This window comes from Pelmatolapia mariae, linkage group LG22 (assembly GCF_036321145.2).
Source record: "Pelmatolapia mariae isolate MD_Pm_ZW linkage group LG22, Pm_UMD_F_2, whole genome shotgun sequence".
NCBI lineage: Eukaryota > Metazoa > Chordata > Actinopteri > Cichliformes > Cichlidae > Pelmatolapia > Pelmatolapia mariae.
This window is the reverse complement of record NC_086245.2, coordinates 23,827,521-23,848,286: the sequence shown is the minus strand read 5'-3', so window position 1 is coordinate 23,848,286 and position 20,766 is coordinate 23,827,521. Positions and strand designations below refer to the sequence as shown.

At 41.7% G+C, this 20,766-nt stretch overlaps 1 protein-coding gene across 1 annotated transcript in view; it reads left to right on the top strand.

The window, feature by feature from the left end:
• The window catches only part of csmd2 (CUB and Sushi multiple domains 2), a 256,929-nt gene that overhangs the window by 172,936 nt on the left and 63,227 nt on the right, over positions 1-20,766 (top strand). The window contains exons 27-36 of the mRNA XM_065471148.1: positions 4,901-5,103; positions 5,304-5,495; positions 6,948-7,086; positions 7,299-7,486; positions 10,778-10,972; positions 11,736-11,852; positions 13,668-13,781; positions 18,622-18,717; positions 19,723-19,926; positions 20,623-20,747. Coding sequence (XP_065327220.1) covers positions 4,901-5,103; positions 5,304-5,495; positions 6,948-7,086; positions 7,299-7,486; positions 10,778-10,972; positions 11,736-11,852; positions 13,668-13,781; positions 18,622-18,717; positions 19,723-19,926; positions 20,623-20,747 — 1,573 coding nt within the window. The remainder of the gene's footprint in view (positions 1-4,900; positions 5,104-5,303; positions 5,496-6,947; positions 7,087-7,298; positions 7,487-10,777; positions 10,973-11,735; positions 11,853-13,667; positions 13,782-18,621; positions 18,718-19,722; positions 19,927-20,622; positions 20,748-20,766) is intronic.

The window sequence follows — 20,766 nt, the reverse complement described above, 5'->3', positions numbered from 1 at the left end:
TCAATACTAAAGGACACTTTGCGCTTGTCTATAAGATGCCAGGACGATGACGAAATGGGAATGATAACAGGCTGGGTACCATGAGGTGGGGTTTTTTTTTTTTTGGGAGGGGGGGTGTCTTCAGCCTCTGCTTTTATCTCACTGATTCATTTTCCAATTTCTTTCACACCTTTTCCTGCCTAAGAATAATTGCAAACTTACTTTCTTCTGCATGATAACACTGCTTACATGCTATTACATCATGTGCCTCACAGTAAATGAACTGGACAAAGATCGCCATGACCACAGAGTTTTTCAGGTGTCCAGCCGGCGAAGAGATGCCGACCGTACTGTCTCGTTTGTTCCGTCTTTTTTAAAGCCTGCTGTATAAATGCGTCTCCATCCTGATGAATGATCCCACAGGGACAGTCCCACAGAGGCCACATTTACACTTATTGATGAGGTTAGCTTTCACTGTGACATTTGCTTTATACACACGCTCTCAATTAGTTTTAAAAAAGAGTTGCAGGAGTGTGTTCGCTCTACATCTCTTTTCTTTGTCATTCCCTTCACACCACACATATCCGTACACATCCGCACATACTTACTTATTTATCATCTTCATGCACACATGCACCTACTCTGAAGACTCCCCACAGGACTTTTGATTGCAGCTAGACTGTTTTGTATTCATATGAGAGATTCTCAACACTCTCTATTTCTATCATATGAATACAAAATAGTTAAGGCAGAATCAAAAGAGACCTAAGAAATCTCTTCTATCCTTCTCTTCTCCATCTCGTCTCCTCGCGGCGATTCCTCTGACACTTGATTGAACCATTTTATCTTGTTAAGAGGGGACTGAGTGTAAAAGGAGACCCCTCAGCCGTAAACTTCAAAACATGGTTCCCTGTGATTCCACAAAACGTTAACTGCACGCAGAGATCCAAATTTCCTTTTCCTTAGCGAGATATACTGTAATACCCACTTTTCTCAATATGTTGTTTCATTCATCTTTCTTGTACCTCACTCCCGCCCCAACCCCTGCAAAGTACTTGAGTTAAGTGGGGAGGCTTGCTTCCCAGTTGGAAAGTAACATTTGTCTTCCTGGTCCTGGTCCCTCTGAAAAAAAAAATAATCAGGGAATAGTCAAAGAAAAATGCCTGCCAGGAGGATTGGTTCTTTAAAAGACGAGTACATTCTCAATGGTCTTGCACGTGTTCTTCTGAGAGCTCTAAGTAAAAAACAGAAAAACAACACTTGGATTTTTTTTTTTTTACATGATAATGTCAGCATGTGTTCTTACAGTCGTCCTGCAGGACTCTTACCCTCCTTCTGTATTCTAGATGTCGCTGTCTTCGCATCCCTCACATGCGAGTGTTCATTCCCGACTCAGAAAAAAAGATGCGGTATTCGGATGCTCTATCTGTGACTTGAATGGTGACTTTCCACATCTGGAAATCGAGCACAATGCTGTTAAACAGCTCGGTTGACTTAAGACATGAGATTTTTCTACACGTGAGTCGGTCCAACATGTGACTTGTACTTGATTCTGACATTCTGGATTAGGCAAATCCCCCACTCCCAAAAAAACCCATTATGCTCAAGCACAAAATCAATATTGTCTCAGTACACACACACAAGAGCACACATTTATATGTCTAAACAAGAAGGCAGATGCCCATACATATATTTGAAAAAAAAATATTTTTTTGGTTTTATTTATTTATTCAATCTGGCAAATTCAGTGAAACCTTTCAGCATCTCCTGTCTAAAGTATGGGGAGGTGGAGCGTAAGTGGATCATAGTACCTGAGGGTTTCATAACAGCATTTGCATAACAAGCATCTAACTGCCAGAGGCACGTACATGACCGGGATGGAGACCTTTGAACGCAGTCTTTGTTTGCTTAAAGTGAAGGGAATAGTCAGCATGTGGAATATTAGCAGAGCAACACTCAAACTACTTTAACAAGTATAATGACGCTTGGGGTCATGTGAGAAATGCTTCAGTAGATCAACGCTACTTACACCTGTGAGCCGTCAAGGAGAGTCGCTTTCTTCTTCTGCTGCACTTCAGAGTCAATTGTCCTGCTCAAGTGCTCTTCAGCAGGAGTTGATTAAAAAAAAAAGGTCACACTTACACCCACGTTTTGATTCAAACCACTGAAAGTTTGAGATCTGTTTCATCAGACTTTTGTTTGCAGTGGCAGCAGCCTAAAGTGGTCTTTTTTTCTTCTTTCTTTTTTTTGTTTAGCATTAATAAAAATGTAAAGGTTTGACTCTCTCTGCCATTAAGCAGAAAAAATGTAAAGATCTATCATCTATGCATTTGTAAGATTAGCATTTTAGCAACAGAAAGATTAGCAGGGAAATGAATACCATGAGAAGGAATGATATTTATTCCAGTTTCTTATCATATGAAAGCTTGTGTTGTGAATGTGATGCCATACCAATATATATTCATGTGTGGTGCTAAGCCCAAAAGTTCTGATGAAGGTCACAAACAAAAAGAAGCTTATAACTAGGATTTGCCGGTGAAAAATCCTTGTGCAACTTTACTTTTCAGTATTCAGCATCGAAGCATATTATGATCCTTTAGCAGATTCTGAGAAAAATCTCAGAAATTCTATCGCTAAAGTTATAAACTTTAGTGATAGATTAGAGTGGTACATTTAGGAGAAGAAACTCACAGTTTTCTAAGAGCCATGCCAACAACAAGTGTTTTTACCATTAGCAGACAGTGGTGTAAAAATAAGTGACATGTGTATCAGGATTTATAGCATTTTAATCCGAGAGTATTATATCACATTACTCGCAAAGGCTCCAATGCGCCTGATAAATGTAGCAGGTTTACGTCCGTGTGTTCGTATCTGTGTAAAAAGCATCAAAGCTTATGTAAGACTATGTAATACTGCGTGTCCTTTAAAATAGCTATCGGTGTTCATTTATGTGAATATTTACTGGTCTGCCTGTCTGCACATGTTTGTTTTATGTGCACTTCTTTCACAAGCATTGCGACAGCACTTGTCAAGTAGGTTACATACAGTATCCACACACACACACAGACACACACGGCACATTGTGCGGGTAGCCTCTGGCTGCTGCTCACACATCAGACAGTATGGGAATCGGAGTCTGACACCAATTATGCAGAAACGGTGGGAACTTGTTGCTAAACCCGACATATCAGTGGGTTGCTGTTTCTCCTCTGCATCATCTATACCTCAAGGCTCTGTGTGGGTCTGTGTGTAAAGCCATGAGAATAGTAAAAGCACATGAAGTACCATGATCCCCAGCATTCACAGGATACTGGGAAACAGATTACCATTCAAGTCACAGATTTGGGGTTTTTTTTCTTTAAAAAGTGAGCACTGGTAAAATTTATAGAAATTAAAAGCTCGCGTAAGATTCTTCACAAAATATAAATAGACATATACACAGCTCTACAAATTGTTTTCTTTAAAACAAATGAATTTAGGTGCAGCGTAAGCATTATATTCCAATAACTTTAACTTCAGAATGCAGCTGTTTGCTTTGCATTAAAGCTATAATTATTGAAACATGAGGGAAAGTGTCAGGAATTTGCCTCGGTCCAAAATGTTTGTTAGAGAATTAGCATAAAGTTGTTTTTTCTGGTGGATTTTCAAGTTAATTTCCCGCTAAAGTTTTGCAGCACCATTTAGTATTTTCTGACATTTTTGCACCAATACACATATCCACACACAAACAAACACAAACGGCACATTGTGCAGGTAGCCTCTGGCCTGTGCACATCTGAGCTCTTATTGAAGGTGTATCGGTGAATTTGTACAAGTAGTGTGCTTGAAGCAACATTAGAGACTGTGTTTCTATTGCTGCAGCACATTAGAAGACAAATAAACTGTGCGATAAATTCTTTTATTCTGTGTCAGCACAACAGTTTAGCACATCCTCATTACTTTATAGTCACCTATTTTGAAGGCTTGCCAGACAGCAGTGTGTTTCAGAGAGAGAGAAGAAAAAAATCAAAGCAACAATTTAAATGATTATAAATACACGTTTGAGTCTCTCATGCAGGGTAAAGCTGCAAAGTCTTTTGTATTGAGTGATAGTCAACAAATGCCACCTGATCTAGCTTGCACTACTTTCTGCCCTTTTACTCCTCCACAGCTTGTCCAAAATCTTAACGTACACGCAGTCATGCTCAACACTGCGAACTATGCGTCATTATAAATCACGGCACAGTCGAGGCTACCGCACTTACAAACAGGCACACACGTACCGCACGCTATAGTGCTTTTCACATCCATCGGACCACCAGCTGGCTGACAGCTGTCTAAGCCAAAGTGAAGGGTAGATATTTTGACAGCATCATCTTTCTGATGTCTAGACTGAAACTATTAAATGCTGTGGCAGATGTATCTGTTTGACTGACATTGTGGAACATCCCTTGAATGCTCTGGATCCGGCGTCGGTGATTCACTTTAAAAAGTTATTTGTTTCCCTCGTTTACACTTGACCTTAACTGTGTTTTTGTCCTTTCTATATTGTCATTGCCTCCTTTAATCACATTACCTGTTGTAATTTGATTCTTTAAAATATACGGTTTCAGGTAATCCGTTTATTTCTCCTGGTTGTCTTCAGACTCGTCATTGCATTTTAGAAAATGCGGACGTTATACCTGTTGCTTTATCACAGGGGTAATTTTTTCTTAATATGTATTGAAAAACAATTGCAGTCCTTTCTTGTCTTCCCTCCATCAGAAGGACATGTGGGCTGCAACATAATTAAATATAAGGGTTTTCTTCTTTTTTTCAGAGGTGTTTTGTGTATTTTTTTTTTCCATTAATTTCATCACAAAGACTCATCCATCAACTGTCAGTGCCTCTGAAGTCTGTTTTTATTTTTGTTTGTTTGGGTTTTGTTTTTTGTTTTTTTCAGTCTTCATTTCCTGGTTTTCCACACGGAAGAGGTCCATGATGTGCTTCGGATCTGGGATGGGCCCCAGGATGGAGGTGTCCTGCTGAGGGAGCTAAGTGGCTCAGCGCTGCCCCAAGACGTCCACAGCACCTTTAACACTATCAGCCTGCAGTTCACCACAGACTTCTTCACTAGCAAACAAGGCTTCGCTCTTCAGTTTTCTGGTGAGAGAGGGAGGGGAGAGGGGGGGGGGGGGGGGGATGATAGGAGGTGATGGGAATGTTAAATGAACATAACTGGGTGGGACCAGTTTCAGCTCTCACACATTTCACTGCAGGAGATGACAATAATACCCTCTTTTCATCTTCTAATCGTGCGCCATTAAATGCTCTTTCACTCACTGAGCCTTTCTTTGCTCCTTCAGTGTCTACTGCAACCTCCTGCAATGACCCAGGCATGCCTACTAATGGGACCCGCGGTGGCGACAGCAGGGAACCCGGAGACCATGTGGTGTTCCAGTGTGATCCGGGTTACATCCTGCAGGGGGCCAACAGGATCACCTGCACTGAAATCAATGGTCGCTTCTTCTGGCAGCCAGACCCTCCTACATGCACAGGTACTCTACAACATAACCCCATCCGTATTACGAAAGCCTGTATGGATGAGGATCACAGCTTTACTACTGCTGTGCAAGTGCTAAGACCGAGGCTCCTCATATTTTATTATATTCGTATTATTTCCTGCCGCCTGCCTAATACAGTCTACTGTATATCTCCTCTTACTGGCCTGACTCTTGTGGAACAGGTAGAGAATACAGATTCCTAACTCGATTACTTAACAGACTCCTTAAGTGAATCTTAAGTGGCAAACCTGATTGCCATGTTCCCTCGACATTTACTGAAGTCACTGCGGCAGACAGAGAGATCTGATTATCCTGTTCCTCAATAACAACACAGACCTCTCAGTCAGACCTACACTCTTTGTACAGTCTTTGTGTTAATATATTATCGCACGTGGTTCTCTGCTAAACAGTGTGAAGTCATTAACAATAGCAATTAAGACCTTGTAATTAGCTGCCTTATTTAATTAGCACTTAGCTTAATTAGATCATTTTTGGTGAACAATCGGACACTTCTGACACAGGTGAGAATGAGGTAAGAGAACATCTGTGTGCATTAGCTAAGTCTCAGTTAGATCAATCAACTGCTGCTCCAACTTCCTGTGGGGAAGCTGCACAGCACATAGAGTAGGAGGTGAGGTTCTTACAGCTGTGTAGCTGTGTTGTTTTGGGGCAATTTTTGACCAGTAAGTTTTTCATTTGTTTTTCAAATTGATTTTCATTATAAGTTGTCACTTTGATCGGTTGTGCGGTGCATTAGAAAAATAAAAATTTAAAGGTAGCAATTTGTCAGATTCCAAAGCTTAGGGACACTTGGTGATCAAACGCAATCCCAAAACTCACTGATAAGTATTTATTTTGAGAACAACAAACTCTTTTTGGCTATAATCAGCCATCAGCACAATCAGAGGGAAAAAACCATTATATAGATCCAGGCTCTCAAAGTCCAAAAGGCTTAAAGAAGATTTACCGTTGAGTTGTTTCCTGCAGTCTATTTTAACTACATAATAGGACTTCTGTTTCATCCTTCTTCCAGCTTAAACATTGCATATTTTCCTCACTTATATAGACTCTGGTTGTTTGGCAGCATCATGTAGTTGTAATCTATATATGGTTTATTTGAGGTTCACTTGCAGTATGCACCATACAATTGTGTGTCCTCTGTTTTGATCATTTTTGTTGTTTATTTATTTTTAACTGGGATGATGGAGGCTCATACTGGAAATGTGTTGGTCTTACCCAACAAGAAATACTAAGAAGAACACTTATCAGTGAGTTCTCAAATAAAACGAAACACACATTTATGCAATGAAAAATAAAGGATCCCAGCATCTTAAGATAAACTGAGATCAGCTCTGTTGTTTGATAGCAGTTCAGTTGCTGTCCAGATGCCACTGCTGTTTACTCCTTGACTGCAGTGAACTGTAATGGATTTCTTCCTTGTCATAGCTCCATGTGGCGGGAACCTGACAGGTCCTAGTGGGCTGATTCTGTCTCCAGACTATCCTGAACCGTATCCTCACGGACGAGAGTGTGACTGGACAGTTACTGTCACACAGGACTATGTCATCTCTCTGACCTTCAACCAGTAAGCATTCAGTAGAAAAAAAAGGAAAAAATGGCAACGCATATGTTTTGACTTTTCAACAGAGGGGGGGGATTTATGCTTCAGTTGATCTTTTAACCTTTTACGCTTTTCACATTTTATTTTCAAAGTCATCCTAGTAAAGCGTTGTTACCGTACTCGCAGCCTTTCTAAGTAGCAGTTATGTGACTATATATGTTATTCTCTATAACCAGGTTCAGCTTGGAGCCAAGTTATGACTTCTTGCACATCTATGATGGACCGGACTCCCTCAGCCCCTTGTTGGGTAGCTTTTATGGCACAGATGTTCCCGATCGTATTGAGAGCAGCTCCAACACGCTCTTCTTGGCTTTCCGCAGCGACGCCTCTCTCAGCAGCAATGGATTTGTGCTGCAGTACACAGGTACATGACTTTTCTTTGAAGGAACACCTTAAAGCAATGCAGTTTTTGGTTAATAGGGTAAAAACAGTGAAGCTGGGAGAAAGATTTTTTTGTCTTTTTTGCATTTCCATGAGAATTAAAGTGTTCATTTTGGCTTTTTTTTTTTCCCAAATCCAGCATCTTATAATTCTGAACAAAACAGCAGATTTCAAGAAGGTTGCATAGCTTTATCCCCTGAACAGTTCACATTTTAAAATTCTTCCTCTGGCACAGTGAGAGTGCATTTACCCTCTGCTGCTTATCGACCTTGCAGATTGTTTCTTTTTAACTTTCCCTTTAGTGTAGTCCAGAGCGGATACGATTACTGGTGTGAAAACATTCTCCAGTGAAAGAATGGGTTGTCTGTGCTGCAGCATCCTGATCGCAACCTCCGTGTTTCTGCTATGGCCTGATTGGGTGTCATTATTAACGTGTGCCTCCTAGCAGGAATTCTGAAAACAAACAACTGTCGGCTCGTGATCAGTGCAGCTGCACTAAAGGCCTCTGATAGATTGGAGCAAACAGCATTTTGTTGTCTCATGTCTAAGCATGGTTGACCGCAGCACATTGTTCAGGGGACCCAAATGTATCTGTTCGCGAGTGGTCACAGAGGGCCACTTGGTTTAAGGATTGTGTTGCACATCTGTTTGTTCTGCATTTTTGTTTCAGCCTTGTAGGGGACTACCTCACTTCCTAGCAAATACACAGATGCTGAGGAAGCTGTAAATTAGACACAGCATCTATGTTAGGGGCTTTGCTTGAGAGAGCAGTGTTAAATCTTCCTAAGTCTCCCTACCTCAATTAGAGTTGTTTAAGGTATCAGACACTTAACCAATTCCAGATTGACCCCAAAGCTTCCCGTTTCTTGGCTCGCGCTCAGGTAGGATTTGATGTACAAGCAGTCGACTGATTTGAGAACTCTACCTGTTTATGCGCCGCAGCCCTCCAACTCATTGGCAAACTGTCCTTAAATGAAGTGAGAAACAATGTTTCTGCAAGACAGCGTTACAGAGTCTACCCCTTAACTCACTCTCAGCAACATTCACTGCAGTGTGTGATATTGTATGGCCAATCTGGTAGAGCAGATGGACCCAGTGTGTGGCTTCGAAAAACTCCCTCACCCCACTTCCAATTCTCCACACTAATGAACCATAACCAAATAATACATAAATTACCTCCTCGGTTTCAGACAAACAACATGGCACAAAAGCGCGTTTGGCTGCGAGTTCGGGTCTGGTTGGTAAGGAGACAGCACGTCGACGAGTTGGCCCGATCCGGCATTTGGTCAACCCGGCCCTGAAAATTGTATTACAAAATGCGCCCGAGGTGCTGTCAGCCTCTTCACTGAGCAGTCTTTATGTCTTTCTGTTTTCTTGTCTCAGGCATCCTTTGATTAGGTCTTTTACGCTTTTCACATTGGCTCTCCAGGGAAATATGTGGACTCAAAGACTTTCCATACCTGAGCCACATTTAAATGACACTCACAAGACACAGACAAGGACATTTACACACAAAAACATGCACATTATTTCTCTAATCCAACACCTTCATCAAATCTTGGGCTCTCTTGCAATTTACCACTAAATGTCTCCTTTAAAAACACAACAATAAAATGGAAAAAAGAGACGATGCATTTCTCACATCTTCACTCACATCTATAAATCAGGGTCAAGGCTTGTTAAATCAGCTCATTTTATTGGGGTGACCAACCTACAGACCAGCTTGTGCCAAGGGCCAGCCCTTTCCTAATGCCTACTATATCTATCACAGCTCCGTTGTCTCTTTTCATGTCCATCATTTTTACCCTTCAGCCCGAAAAGCTTGGGGTATTTTTGTCGAGGGTGAGGGCAGGGTGTCCTAGCTGACATCTTTCTTATCGTTGAAAGATGTTTTCACCACCAATATATATATTTCTTTCATGACATTTCAAAACAAGGTTCATGTCTAAATAACCCTTGTTTAGAACAGGTAGTGGCAGTCAGCAGACATACCTGGCCCTAGCACTCTGTGATATCATTAGTTCCCCAACTTTCAGCTTAGAAATTCAACATTTATTTACTGTGTGTCTAATTTTGTCATCAATGAATTAGAAATTTGATCTTGTACACCATGTACTTCTTTAAAGTACTTGGTGTACAATGCGAAATATAAATCTTTAAGTGCAAGATGATATAAGGAGGCCAAAAATTCTTAAAATATAAAGGTGTCATACTTTGATTATTTTCAGTGAAGCGATAAAATACAAAAAGAATGTTACATTTTCTGTCAGCTCTGGGACTCATTTTAATGTGGGTTAGTTTTTGTTGACCTCCCAGTGAACCTTTTTTAAGAAATGTTTCTGCTATATGAACATTGTTACAGTGTTCCCTATTTAAAGTTTGCACTCAGCTAGCTCCTGTTGACACAGCTCAGGTTCTTGAACATATATTCTGTCAGACACTCAAGTGTCAGTTGAAATTTCCCTAATGAGAAAACAGTTGACTCACCTTCCTACGCTGGGTGTAAGTCATCAAATATTAAAGTTTGCTGGGAAAGTGGACTGGGTTTTAAGATTGAATTAAATTGCTTTGGGCATTCCCCCCCCCCCCCCCCCCCCCCATGTTTATTTTAGCAGTAAAGGTGTGAAGTGTGACAAATTGACAGGCCTCCACTCACGTGTACATTTTCCACCTGAGAACAATGCGATGGTAAATTGAGGAAGACATCTTTCTTATGACCTCAGAAGTGATGATTGATATGTGTGGTCGGTTGCAGGGTGTGTGTAAGTGAAGTTTGGCAGGGTGCGAGTGTAGGTGTGTGTGTGTCTTTGACAAAGAAAGCTTGCGTATGTGCATTGTCTTCTCTAGTTGACTGCACAGCGAAGCGTTGGTTGAGAGGCGGTTGTGTGCAGTCAGCAGACCTTGGGCCAGAGCCATGCCACTCTCAATCAGCTGCCTGTCTTTCTCCACAGCCATACATACCCCAGCAGCCACAGATGAGAGGCCACCGTCAAGGGCTAGAGAGAAAAGTGGCAGTCAGTCAGTGAGATATATTTACTGACAGAGGAAAGCACAGAGTTGCAGGAAACGGTGGGGCGGGGGTGAAAGCAAACGCAGTCACCAAAGGAGGAAGGGAAGTTCGAAATCCAAGTGTATCAGTAACCTTAGGCAGAAAACAGCTTCTGTTCCAGTATCACGGCTACAGCTGGATGCAGAAAAAAAACATCCTTTCATGGAATAACAACGCCTGTTCACTTCTGTCACTGATTTTCCACTGCATTACCTCTCTCTGCAGAGAACCCTAGGGAGTCTTGCTTCGAGCCCGGCCTGGTGCGCAATGGGACACGGGTGGGCACCGATCTCAAGCTGGGCTCCACCGTCACCTACCACTGCGACAGTGGTTACACACTAGAGGGAGACCCAACGCTCACTTGCATCATGGGGGTGGACGGCAAGCCGAGCTGGAACAAACCCAAACCCATCTGCATTGGTAAACACTGACATCTGGAGACGGTTGTTAGGAACACAAACCACATCAGTGCTTATAGATTTGTCACGTGTAAACATGTCTATACGATTAGGCTATTTTTCCCATAGAGCAGTGTCCTACAGGTGTATGTGCAAAGCTGTGTGGGTTTTGCTAACATTAATAGTTTTGCAAGTGCAGCTTTAATTTAAAGAGTGCTGCTTATTTTGCATATATTCTCCTCACCTTCACAGCGGAACACGCGTCATTCTGACTGCTCTCTGATATTCCCATGACACGACTAGCTCACGCTGCGCGCATTCCCCCCGGAGAGCTCGTGAAAGATCCCTGACGCCACAGAATCGTATGGCTCTCACAGTGTGAAGCTTTAGTTGTATGCCAGGTGGAAGACAAGCTCATACCATGCAGATTTTCACACGTGGGGAAACAAGGGTTCAGGGTACAAGCGTGTACTGAGCATTTTTTGGGGGGCTTTAACCAGTAGAAGCAATCCGGGTCTCAGCACGCTTAGGCTAACCCAGACGGACACTTGGAAAACATTGCAATTTCACTGTGACAAACACTGGGGACATCTTCCACCGAAAGCCCAATCAGACAAGAAAAGTAATTTAGGAGTGATGGAATAGAGGGGATGGAAAGGTAGGAGGAGGAGGGAGAGAAATGGAATCTTCCACTTCTGGCTGTAGACCTTCCTGTCATGTTTGCCTTGTCCTTTCCTTTTTTTTGGGTTGTCTCTTTTTCATTTCTCATTTATGTCTTTTTGCAGCTCCATGTGGTGGACAGTACACTGGTACAGAGGGAGTGGTCTTGTCTCCTGGTTACCCCGGTAACTACAGCAGCGCACGAACCTGTTTGTACTCTGTAGTCGTGCCCAAAGATTACGGTAAGCCAAGAAGTGAGAGCTTTCTTTTACACTCGTCCTGGCAGATGTTTTATTGTGTTTTTTTGTGCCGGTGTATAAAGGTGGTTAATTATTGGTGCTTAATTAAGATGCATTTTTTCTGTAATGCCAAAAAAAAAAAAAAAATTCTTATCGGGCTCAAGCGATGCTCAAGTGCCTCACTCAGTTCTACATATTTTTCAAGGCTGAAGGCAGGAGAATGAAAAGAAAAACACTTGAGTTTTTTTTTCCATAACTAAATATTTTTAGCAAAAGCTGCACCAGAGAGAGAAAGTTTGTGTTAAAGCTCCCATCCTCTTTCAGTTCTTACCAAATGTTTTTTATTTTTAAATCACAGAGTGATTGATAGTCCCTATATTCATCGGTCTCATTGCTAAACATACTTTTTTACATCACTGTGGAAGAGCAATTTAATCACCAGCTTATACACTAGTCATATAACATGTCAGTCAGTGGCACGCATCCACCGAAATATAATTAGATCCAGAGTTTCCGAAGTTTCGCTGCTTTTTGGCATTTCCTTCTTAAAGGTCACAGTTTTCTTCCAATATGTGATGCCATACTGTAAGAGTAGGAATTTGTTCAGAAAGCAAAGGGTGTCGGAAGAGGAACACAACACAGCACAAGCACGTATATTCAGAATTAAACATGTTTCACTTGCTTGCTCGGGATGCCGCTCCGTTTCACTTTCTATCTCGGGCGCTCTGTCTTGCTCTCCTTTTATCTCCTGCTTCCTCTTCTCTTCCCTCTGGCTCCTTAATGAGTTATCAGCACCATGCCTCTCGAGGGGCAAGCTCACGTCCTATCATTGTTAAATTACACCAAAAAAGCAGTGGCGGGCATGTGTTTGGCTTTCGGCTACTTCACCCCAGTCTTTTGAATATTGAGGTCATGACGCTCATTCAGAGGTCCGGCTCTGCTCCAAAACGACCGGGCACCTATCCTTCTTGGAACCTGTCGGCAGCGTATTTCGCTCGGCCGAGTCAAAGCGAGAAAGGAAATTGAAATAATTAAAGTCCACATTTGCATTTTCTTGGAAAATGACAGCGAGGCCCAAGGCAACTCACTTTGTCGTGATGAGCCACAAATGCTCTCGCCTCCATTCTTGCCACTTCTCATTAGGCTGATGCACTAGCGCTAATGATAGGCTATTTTCTTCAATGCAGAGGACAGGGTGGGTGTAGCTGCAATGACTGGGTTCTCTTATCAGAGACACAGATGAAGAGGATGCACAAATAATGGGAATCGCTGAAGATGAGGCTGGAGATTATAGATGCTGAATCATGTCAAATAAGTGGATCTCAGAACATAAGGAACCACACTTTGATGGAGGAGCAGTAGTCCCCTCTTTCACCTCTGCTCTTTTTTTTACTCTCCACCTGCGATATGTGCTGCGAGTAAACGAGACAGATTGATTGTGAAGGGGCTGAATATGTTCAGGCAACAGCAGTAGAAAGGGTGGGTTGAAAGGATGAAAGCACTGTAGTGGAGATTTAGCTACACATTGTACAACAGATTGACTGTCATTGCAAAGCCTTTCATCTACTGACAGGCAATCAAGCCCAGACAGGATTGCTGATCTCTATTGTAATATCGGGTTTTTTTGGCTGTGTTGTCATAACTGGCGGTATTATCTACCTTGCTTTAAAGGAGAGTTTTTGATTACAAACGGTGTTGAAAATATTCTTTTGGATGATGAGTACTTTTATTTTGTTTTGTTTTTGAGTCATTTCAAACAATTATCATTTCAGTCTTTTCATGTCATGTCAATTTCATGACTGCGTCTGTTTTTCCTAGTGGTCTTCAGTCAGTTCGCCTTCTTCCAGACGGCCCTGAATGACATCGTGGAGGTTTACGATGGGGCAACGCAGCACTCCCGCGTTCTTAGCTCGCTCTCTGGAGCACACACAGGTACCCACACACACACACACTTCAGATGCCTGAATACATGATTCCGATTTCAGCAGGTATCAAACTTCAGGGAGGCAAAAAATAGAAGCTGTTTACATGCAACTAGAGGTGGGCAAGACGTGACTCATGCACATTTGTATAGCTTTGTTTCATCTTCAGCACTAGCTCGTTCCAAATCAGTAACAGTGATTTGACTATTTGAAGCCATTATTTTTGACATGACAGGGGACTGAATAAAATTGTTGTCTTAGACTTATCCTTTTCACAAGGATCCGGTTAAACTCGGAGACACAGTGCTGACGCAGACAGAACCGCGGTGGCTGCAGGTGGGCTCCACTGAGCTGTAACACAATTCAGCAGTGACAACAAGAGTCACAGGGATAACATATCTACAGACAGGCTCAAGCCTTGCATGAGCATACACCTGAATTGGTATTACACAAACACTCGTGTCAACTCTTAACTTTTGTGCACATGTGGTTATGTAGGCAAACAAGTGCAGTGATCCACAAGGTGCCTGTTTACGCTATAACTTCTACTTTTTAAACTAGTGGAACAACTGGATAGATACTTTTTTTATATTCATTGTTACATGGAAAGATAAATAAGATAATATATAATGATATACAAAGAAATGGAAGCAGAGATTGTAAATACAGGTTCTTGCTGGGAACTAAAGGATCTTAAAGGGTTTATGACGTCAGCCGCTAACAGTTTGCTATGTAAAGTAACGGTGTTGCACTCGTTCCATATATATTACAATACGATGCCCTCACATGCCTGTGAGCACGTGTGAATGCTTCCCTTTAAAACTATTGCATATTTGCAATTGGCCAGTAGAGAGTGACCTCACAAGCAAATCAAAAAGTAATAATTGCATTCCTGGAACTCAACCTACCTAATGACATTAGCCATTACAGGAAAACTTTCAAGTTTCGTAATGATGGTATGATTCAAATACATTTAAACAAACACTTTACCTTCACTTTTTTGAGCTGATATCTGTCTCTTCCCATTACATTCACGAGTGGTGCTAAATAATCTTAAATTCAGTCATTTATTTGGCCGTGTCTGCAAAGCTAGACTTGCACAGTGCAGTTCTGCTAGTGCTTCTAAGCCACAGATGATGAACTACGGCACATAGATAGTACTGCTTTAACCAGACAATCCATGTTCGGTTTGTTTGGTAACTTAATTCCAGTTTTTGTTTTCTATCATTAGGTCAGAGTCCAAACTTAAACTTAAACTTAACCTAAACTGTCATATTTGAATCAAGTGTGTGTTGCAGACAAATACAACACAGTGGTTCGTGTGTCACTAGTGTATAAAGAGCCCACTTGTGTAGCAGTGCTGAGTAGATGTCTACAGAAAGTGGAGCACACATACGCACACAACTCACTAAAAGAGAGTTATGAGAGTGGAATATGGTAAAAAAGGACAACAGTTTTAAGGTTAAAAGTTAAAAGGCGAAAAATAACTAAATGTGTGTCATATTATTTTTGATGAATGGATGTAATAAATACTACAACTGCACTGATAGGCTATAAAAGCAATGGCTGTAGTCGGGGAGGTTCAACCTCTGAAGAGGGTGTGAGTGAAAAGGTGCCGAGTTTAGGGCACCCCTCCGTCTCAGCCTGCCCTCGCCCTGTGGCTTGACAAAAGCAAAATGATTACTTTGGTTTGTGTCCAGGGCAGCCTCAGAAAATCCAGTTTACAGCTCAATAAACAGGATGCTATATTAACTACGGACTCGAGGCAGCAGGTTCGCAGAGCTATCTAACCAGGCATGGCAGAGCAAAGCTGACACACTTTGGCAAGGGAAGAGAGATTTTAGCCCACACGTTGCCACTGAATTAGGCACAAACCAGAAGCATATATCTCCATTCACCATACCAAAGCAGCAAAGCTTACATATCTACTAATGTTTACATTTGCAAGCGTACAAAGCACGGAATTAGCTTCATGTGTTTTCCATTATGATCTGTAGGCTTTTTTATTTTATTTTTTTTCTGATGTATTTCACCTTATTTTCACCCACTTCCTGTCCTTGTTTTAGATGGTTCTTATCAGGTCCACACTTACTTTAGCTGGTAGACTTTATTTATACCATTATTTGATCGGTTCTTGTTTCTACTCTGATTTAGTTTGTGGAACTTTTGTCTCCTGTGTTTTCAGTTGAATCTGTTTTTCGTCACACATGCTGTCATGTCCAAATATAGATGTTATCAGTATGTACAGTACAGTTTGGGGTTTTTTGGTAAATAGCAGGATGGCATTTGCCAAACATGTTAAATCACAGAAGTCAAAGCACGCAGCATTTTTCTGTAATTATGCAGACCTTGAAAAACAGATTCTCTACTAAATGATCTCAGTAAAGTATTCAGCTGTATGCTTTCATTCCTTTTATGCTTATTGAGGTAAAATACTTTCTCTACAGAGAAATGCCAGTGATTGTGAGTTATCAGAGGCAGTGGGGACAAACAGAATAAAATAAGAGGAAATGAAATGTGGAATAAATTAACAGTAAAAAAAGGTGTGAATTAGAAAAGAGAAGAACAAAATGACTGATTCAAGAATCAAGGACACCTATCTAAATGCTAATTTTTTAATAACCGATTTGAAAAAAAAAAAGGGAAGAAAATGGCAGCTGTCTCTCTCCTGGCCATCTAGGACTAGAGTTTGCTAAAGTACCCTTTCAGCTCACTGCAGAATAAACACAAAATGTAACTTTGCAGAATTAAAATTCACCACCTGATATCCACACTTGGCTAACTCTTTTTTTTAAACTCTAAACCTGTTGTTTAGTTGTGATTTTTAACAGCCAGAAGTTTTACTCTCTGACGCTCTTTATCGGTGCACAGGAGTAACTACCACTGAAATTCAGGCACTGATCCCAGCCAAAGTCAGACTTGACCTCGTTAGCCTTTCACATGTCAGTGCTGAAGATCATTTTAAGGACAAAGTGGTCGGGATGCTGGACAATGGCCAGAGAGCCAGTAAATTACATGCTGACACATGCTTGCTCTTACTGCACGGATACTTGCCCTGTGCAGCAAATTATGAAACACTGTCACCATGACAGCACACAGCAAGGGTTCCTCTAATAAACTAGCCAGCGTGCTCTGGGATCCAGCAGTGGAACCTGAACGTTCACGGTGATGACTCATTAAGAAACTGTGCCGCTGGAGCTATCTCAGGACACTGCATTTAAAGGTGCAGAAGCTCTCAGAAAACCTAAGAGCACAGAGCAGACTCACTGAGACTCACTAACACAGACACGCACACATCCACACACAGATGTTGCCTCTGAGGTTAAGCACGTCTGCCTCCCACTACAGTGTGACAGCAAGCAGACATAGAGTAATGAGATTCACAGCAGAACGCCAGTCAGCACCACACTGAGAGAAAGACAGAGAGGCAGAGACAGAGATGATCACGCTTTGTATCATGTTCTGTGTCAGTCAACAAATTTTACACCACACTGGATACATCATGGGGGTTTTCCTTTTGTGTAATTACAATATGGGCTAATGGGGATTGCAGGGGATCGTATGGGTAATTTTTAGGAATTAAAAAACAAAACAAAAGAAACGTATTCTCAGGATTTGTTTCACAGTTAGATGTTTTAGACCTCGGTATAAATCACATTTTATTTGAGTAATGCTATTAGAGTAAAGAATCTCGTAATGTGGTGAACCCCTTAAATTCTTAGTAAATTGTCCTTGCGTGTAGTTTAAAAATCTAATTTTATACCAAAAGAACAAAGAGCGCTATCAAAAGGCCTGCTCACACCAATTACCCAAAGCAATTTAAGCTGTACAGTAAGACTTCCAGGAGCTTGATTGTGGAGAGCCTTAAACAGCAGGTGAAAAATGCAACCTTGAATTTGATTCCGTATTTTGGAAACAGCCCGGGACAAAAAGTCACAGGAGGCCTGGTCACTGCAGCTGCTTCTCCAGCGCTTAAATGTCATGCTGTACTATTTTAAATCTACTCTGACACCCCACCTTATAAATTAATGGGTAACTGGGGAACTCTTGAGAACTAAAAATTGGAATGTGAGTTGCCTTAGCCCAGCTGGAATAACACAAACAATTATCAAACCGGGAAAAACAAGAACATGATAGAGAGTGAGGCTCATACGCTGATCAAATGCAGGTTTTACGCTTCGGGACATCACTTGGTATAGGCAGACTGCAGTCAGAGGCTCAGCTGCACCCTCACACAATGCTATCAGTGCCAATAAGCAAGATTACCATTTAGTCACAATGTACCTGACAGATATTTCTGGCTTTCCTACAGGTATGGAAGATAAACAGAGTACTCTGTGGCTGCAAAGTATTAAGCTAATCTGAATAATCAACATGCATTTGCATGCACCACAGATGGTGCAAAGCCTTCTATAAGCATGTTATATTTTCACCCCAGTGAGTTTTTCTGTGAAAGCGTAACATCGCCGAGCACAGCTCTAGACCAAACAGCAAGATTTCACTCTGATGAGATACCCACGTGTTTCTTTTTTTTCTTTTTGCACTTTCCTGCAATGCAGTACATGAATAGCACTTCTAAATATATCCATATCCAGAGACCTGCAGAATGTCCTCTTTCCCTCAGTCATTGCAGATTCCCTAGCTCTTGCATTTCTTTAATTTTCATGCTGGATGTGCAGAACGAGTTCCTAAAAATAGTCACCAGGATTCACATTCAGGAGGGAGGAAATTAACAGAGCTGGTGATTCAGTGGCAATTAAGTGACCAGAAAGCAACACAAACGTAAACTGATGCCGAACAAAGCGTTTTGCTAAAAATTTGTTTGCTAAAAAACCTTGATCTTATCGCAGGTGAGTCGTTGCCATTAGCAACCTCCAACCAAATCCTGATCCGCTTTACCTCCAAAGGCCAATCCAGCTCTAGAGGATTCCATCTGGTCTACCAGGGTGAGTGTGCAACACACACACACGCACACACGCACAATCACACACTCCGACACAAATTCTGCTACCCTTTTTTTTTATTCCCCCTGTTCGAACATCCCCCTTCTTGTCCATAACAGATGACTTGCTGAGTGATTTTGCAAGGATTCACCTTCAGCCGCTGTCTCAGCCGTGATGTGCTCGCGCGCATGCATCTGCAGAAAGCGTGCGAAAAAGTTGTGCTTAAACTCTCCCGTTGTTCTTTTCCCCCCCAAGAGGGGCTTTTTTGAATTCTTATTTCCCTTAAACAGTGCACTGTACCAGAAATGACATTTGCTGTAGATATCCAAAGGCAGTGGCAGCCCTGAAGAATGTTTAATGAATAAATAATACTTTTTTTTTCTTTTTTTTCTTTTTTTGTGGCAAGTATGCTGAAACAACGCCAAGGAAAAAGCAGAGCTGAATATCATATTTTGTATTGTCTGTTCTGGGCATTGTGATCACACTGACATAGACACTAAAAAGAAATCACAAAATCAAGTGGTGAGATTTTTCTATTGTATATTAAATGTGTAGGTAGTTTACATTTAAAGAGTAGCTGTTATGCGCTTTTTTTCCTGTCATGGTCAAATAATAAGTTTTAAATAATTAGCATGACGCCGTATGTGCAGGTAATCCATGTGAGTCAAAAGATAAAGTTTCAAGGGTTGCAAATGCTTAGAAACAGACTTCTCCACCTTTGGCTCTGGATGATGTCAACAAAGGTGGATATTCCTAATAAGTTCATCTCAGGCACACAGTTGGTCATATGTTCTGTTTTTATTGAGGGAGCCAATCAGAAGACTCCTGGTTTAAAAGGCAAGGAACTAAAACTGCTTGTTTCTAAAGCCCCTACTCAAATGTAAAGCATAGTAGGTTGGTATCTCTAACTCCAGGTTACGTAGAAGCACAGCAGCCTTTTACACATGATTTAATTTAAAGTATCCTGGATAATGACTCAAATCAAATCACCATCCTTCCTGTTCACAGCCGTGCCACGGACCAGCGCCACCCAGTGCAGCTCAGTCCCTGAGCCCCGAAATGGCAGACGAATGGGTAACAACTTTGCCGTCGGCGCCGTGGTCCGCTTCGAGTGCAGCCCTGGTTACGTCCTGGAGGGATCGAGCGCTATCGAATGTTTAACCGTTCCCAATGCCCTGGCACAATGGAACAGCTCGATACCCAGCTGTATAGGTAGGACACGGATACTTAAAACACACAAAAACATACACACACTTGTTTTAAAGTCAGGCTGTAAGCTTTAACTCCACAGCTCAATACTACGTGTTTGATATCCTAATATAAGCATTTGTTTAACTGGACTCTAATCCTGAGCTGAGTTCTGCTTTTTTTTGTTTTCTTTCTACCTCAGTTTATTTGCTTTTTCACTCTCTCTCTCCTTCTGTCTGGTTCACATACTTGATATTTTGAGCTTCAAGCTTCCATCTTGACACAGATGTGGGCTGCCAGCCATCGCCTGTAGCTATACAGTGAGATTCAGCCATGCAACGAGCAGGTGGCAGGCACTGCTCAGGGTCACAAATACACACCGATGGACACACACACACAGATGCGCACACAGAAATCAACATGCTTATACGAAGACACACTCTCATACACAGCTTACAGCTGAAGCAGATGCTCCTGTGCTGTCACCAGATGTGAATTGAACAAGACAAGCTGGAAGGACAATGTCTGAGGACTGTAAACACTCCTTAGGAGTTTGTGTGTGCAAGCACAAACCAGGCAGATCATGTACAGCATGTCGTCGTCGTGTACATTTTGATTCTGGTTCTGATATGAGCATGTTTATTATATGATCTGTTTCCCTTTGCATTTTGCACACTTTTAAAGTAACTTAGACCTTAACCTCATCCTCTTATCTCACAGTTCCATGTGGAGGTAATCTGACCCAGCGAACTGGCACCATCTTATCTCCTGGATTTCCTGAGCCCTACCTCAACAGCCTCAACTGTGTGTGGAAGATCACAGTTCCCGAAGGATCAGGAATCCAGGTTTGTACAATAAAGTTTC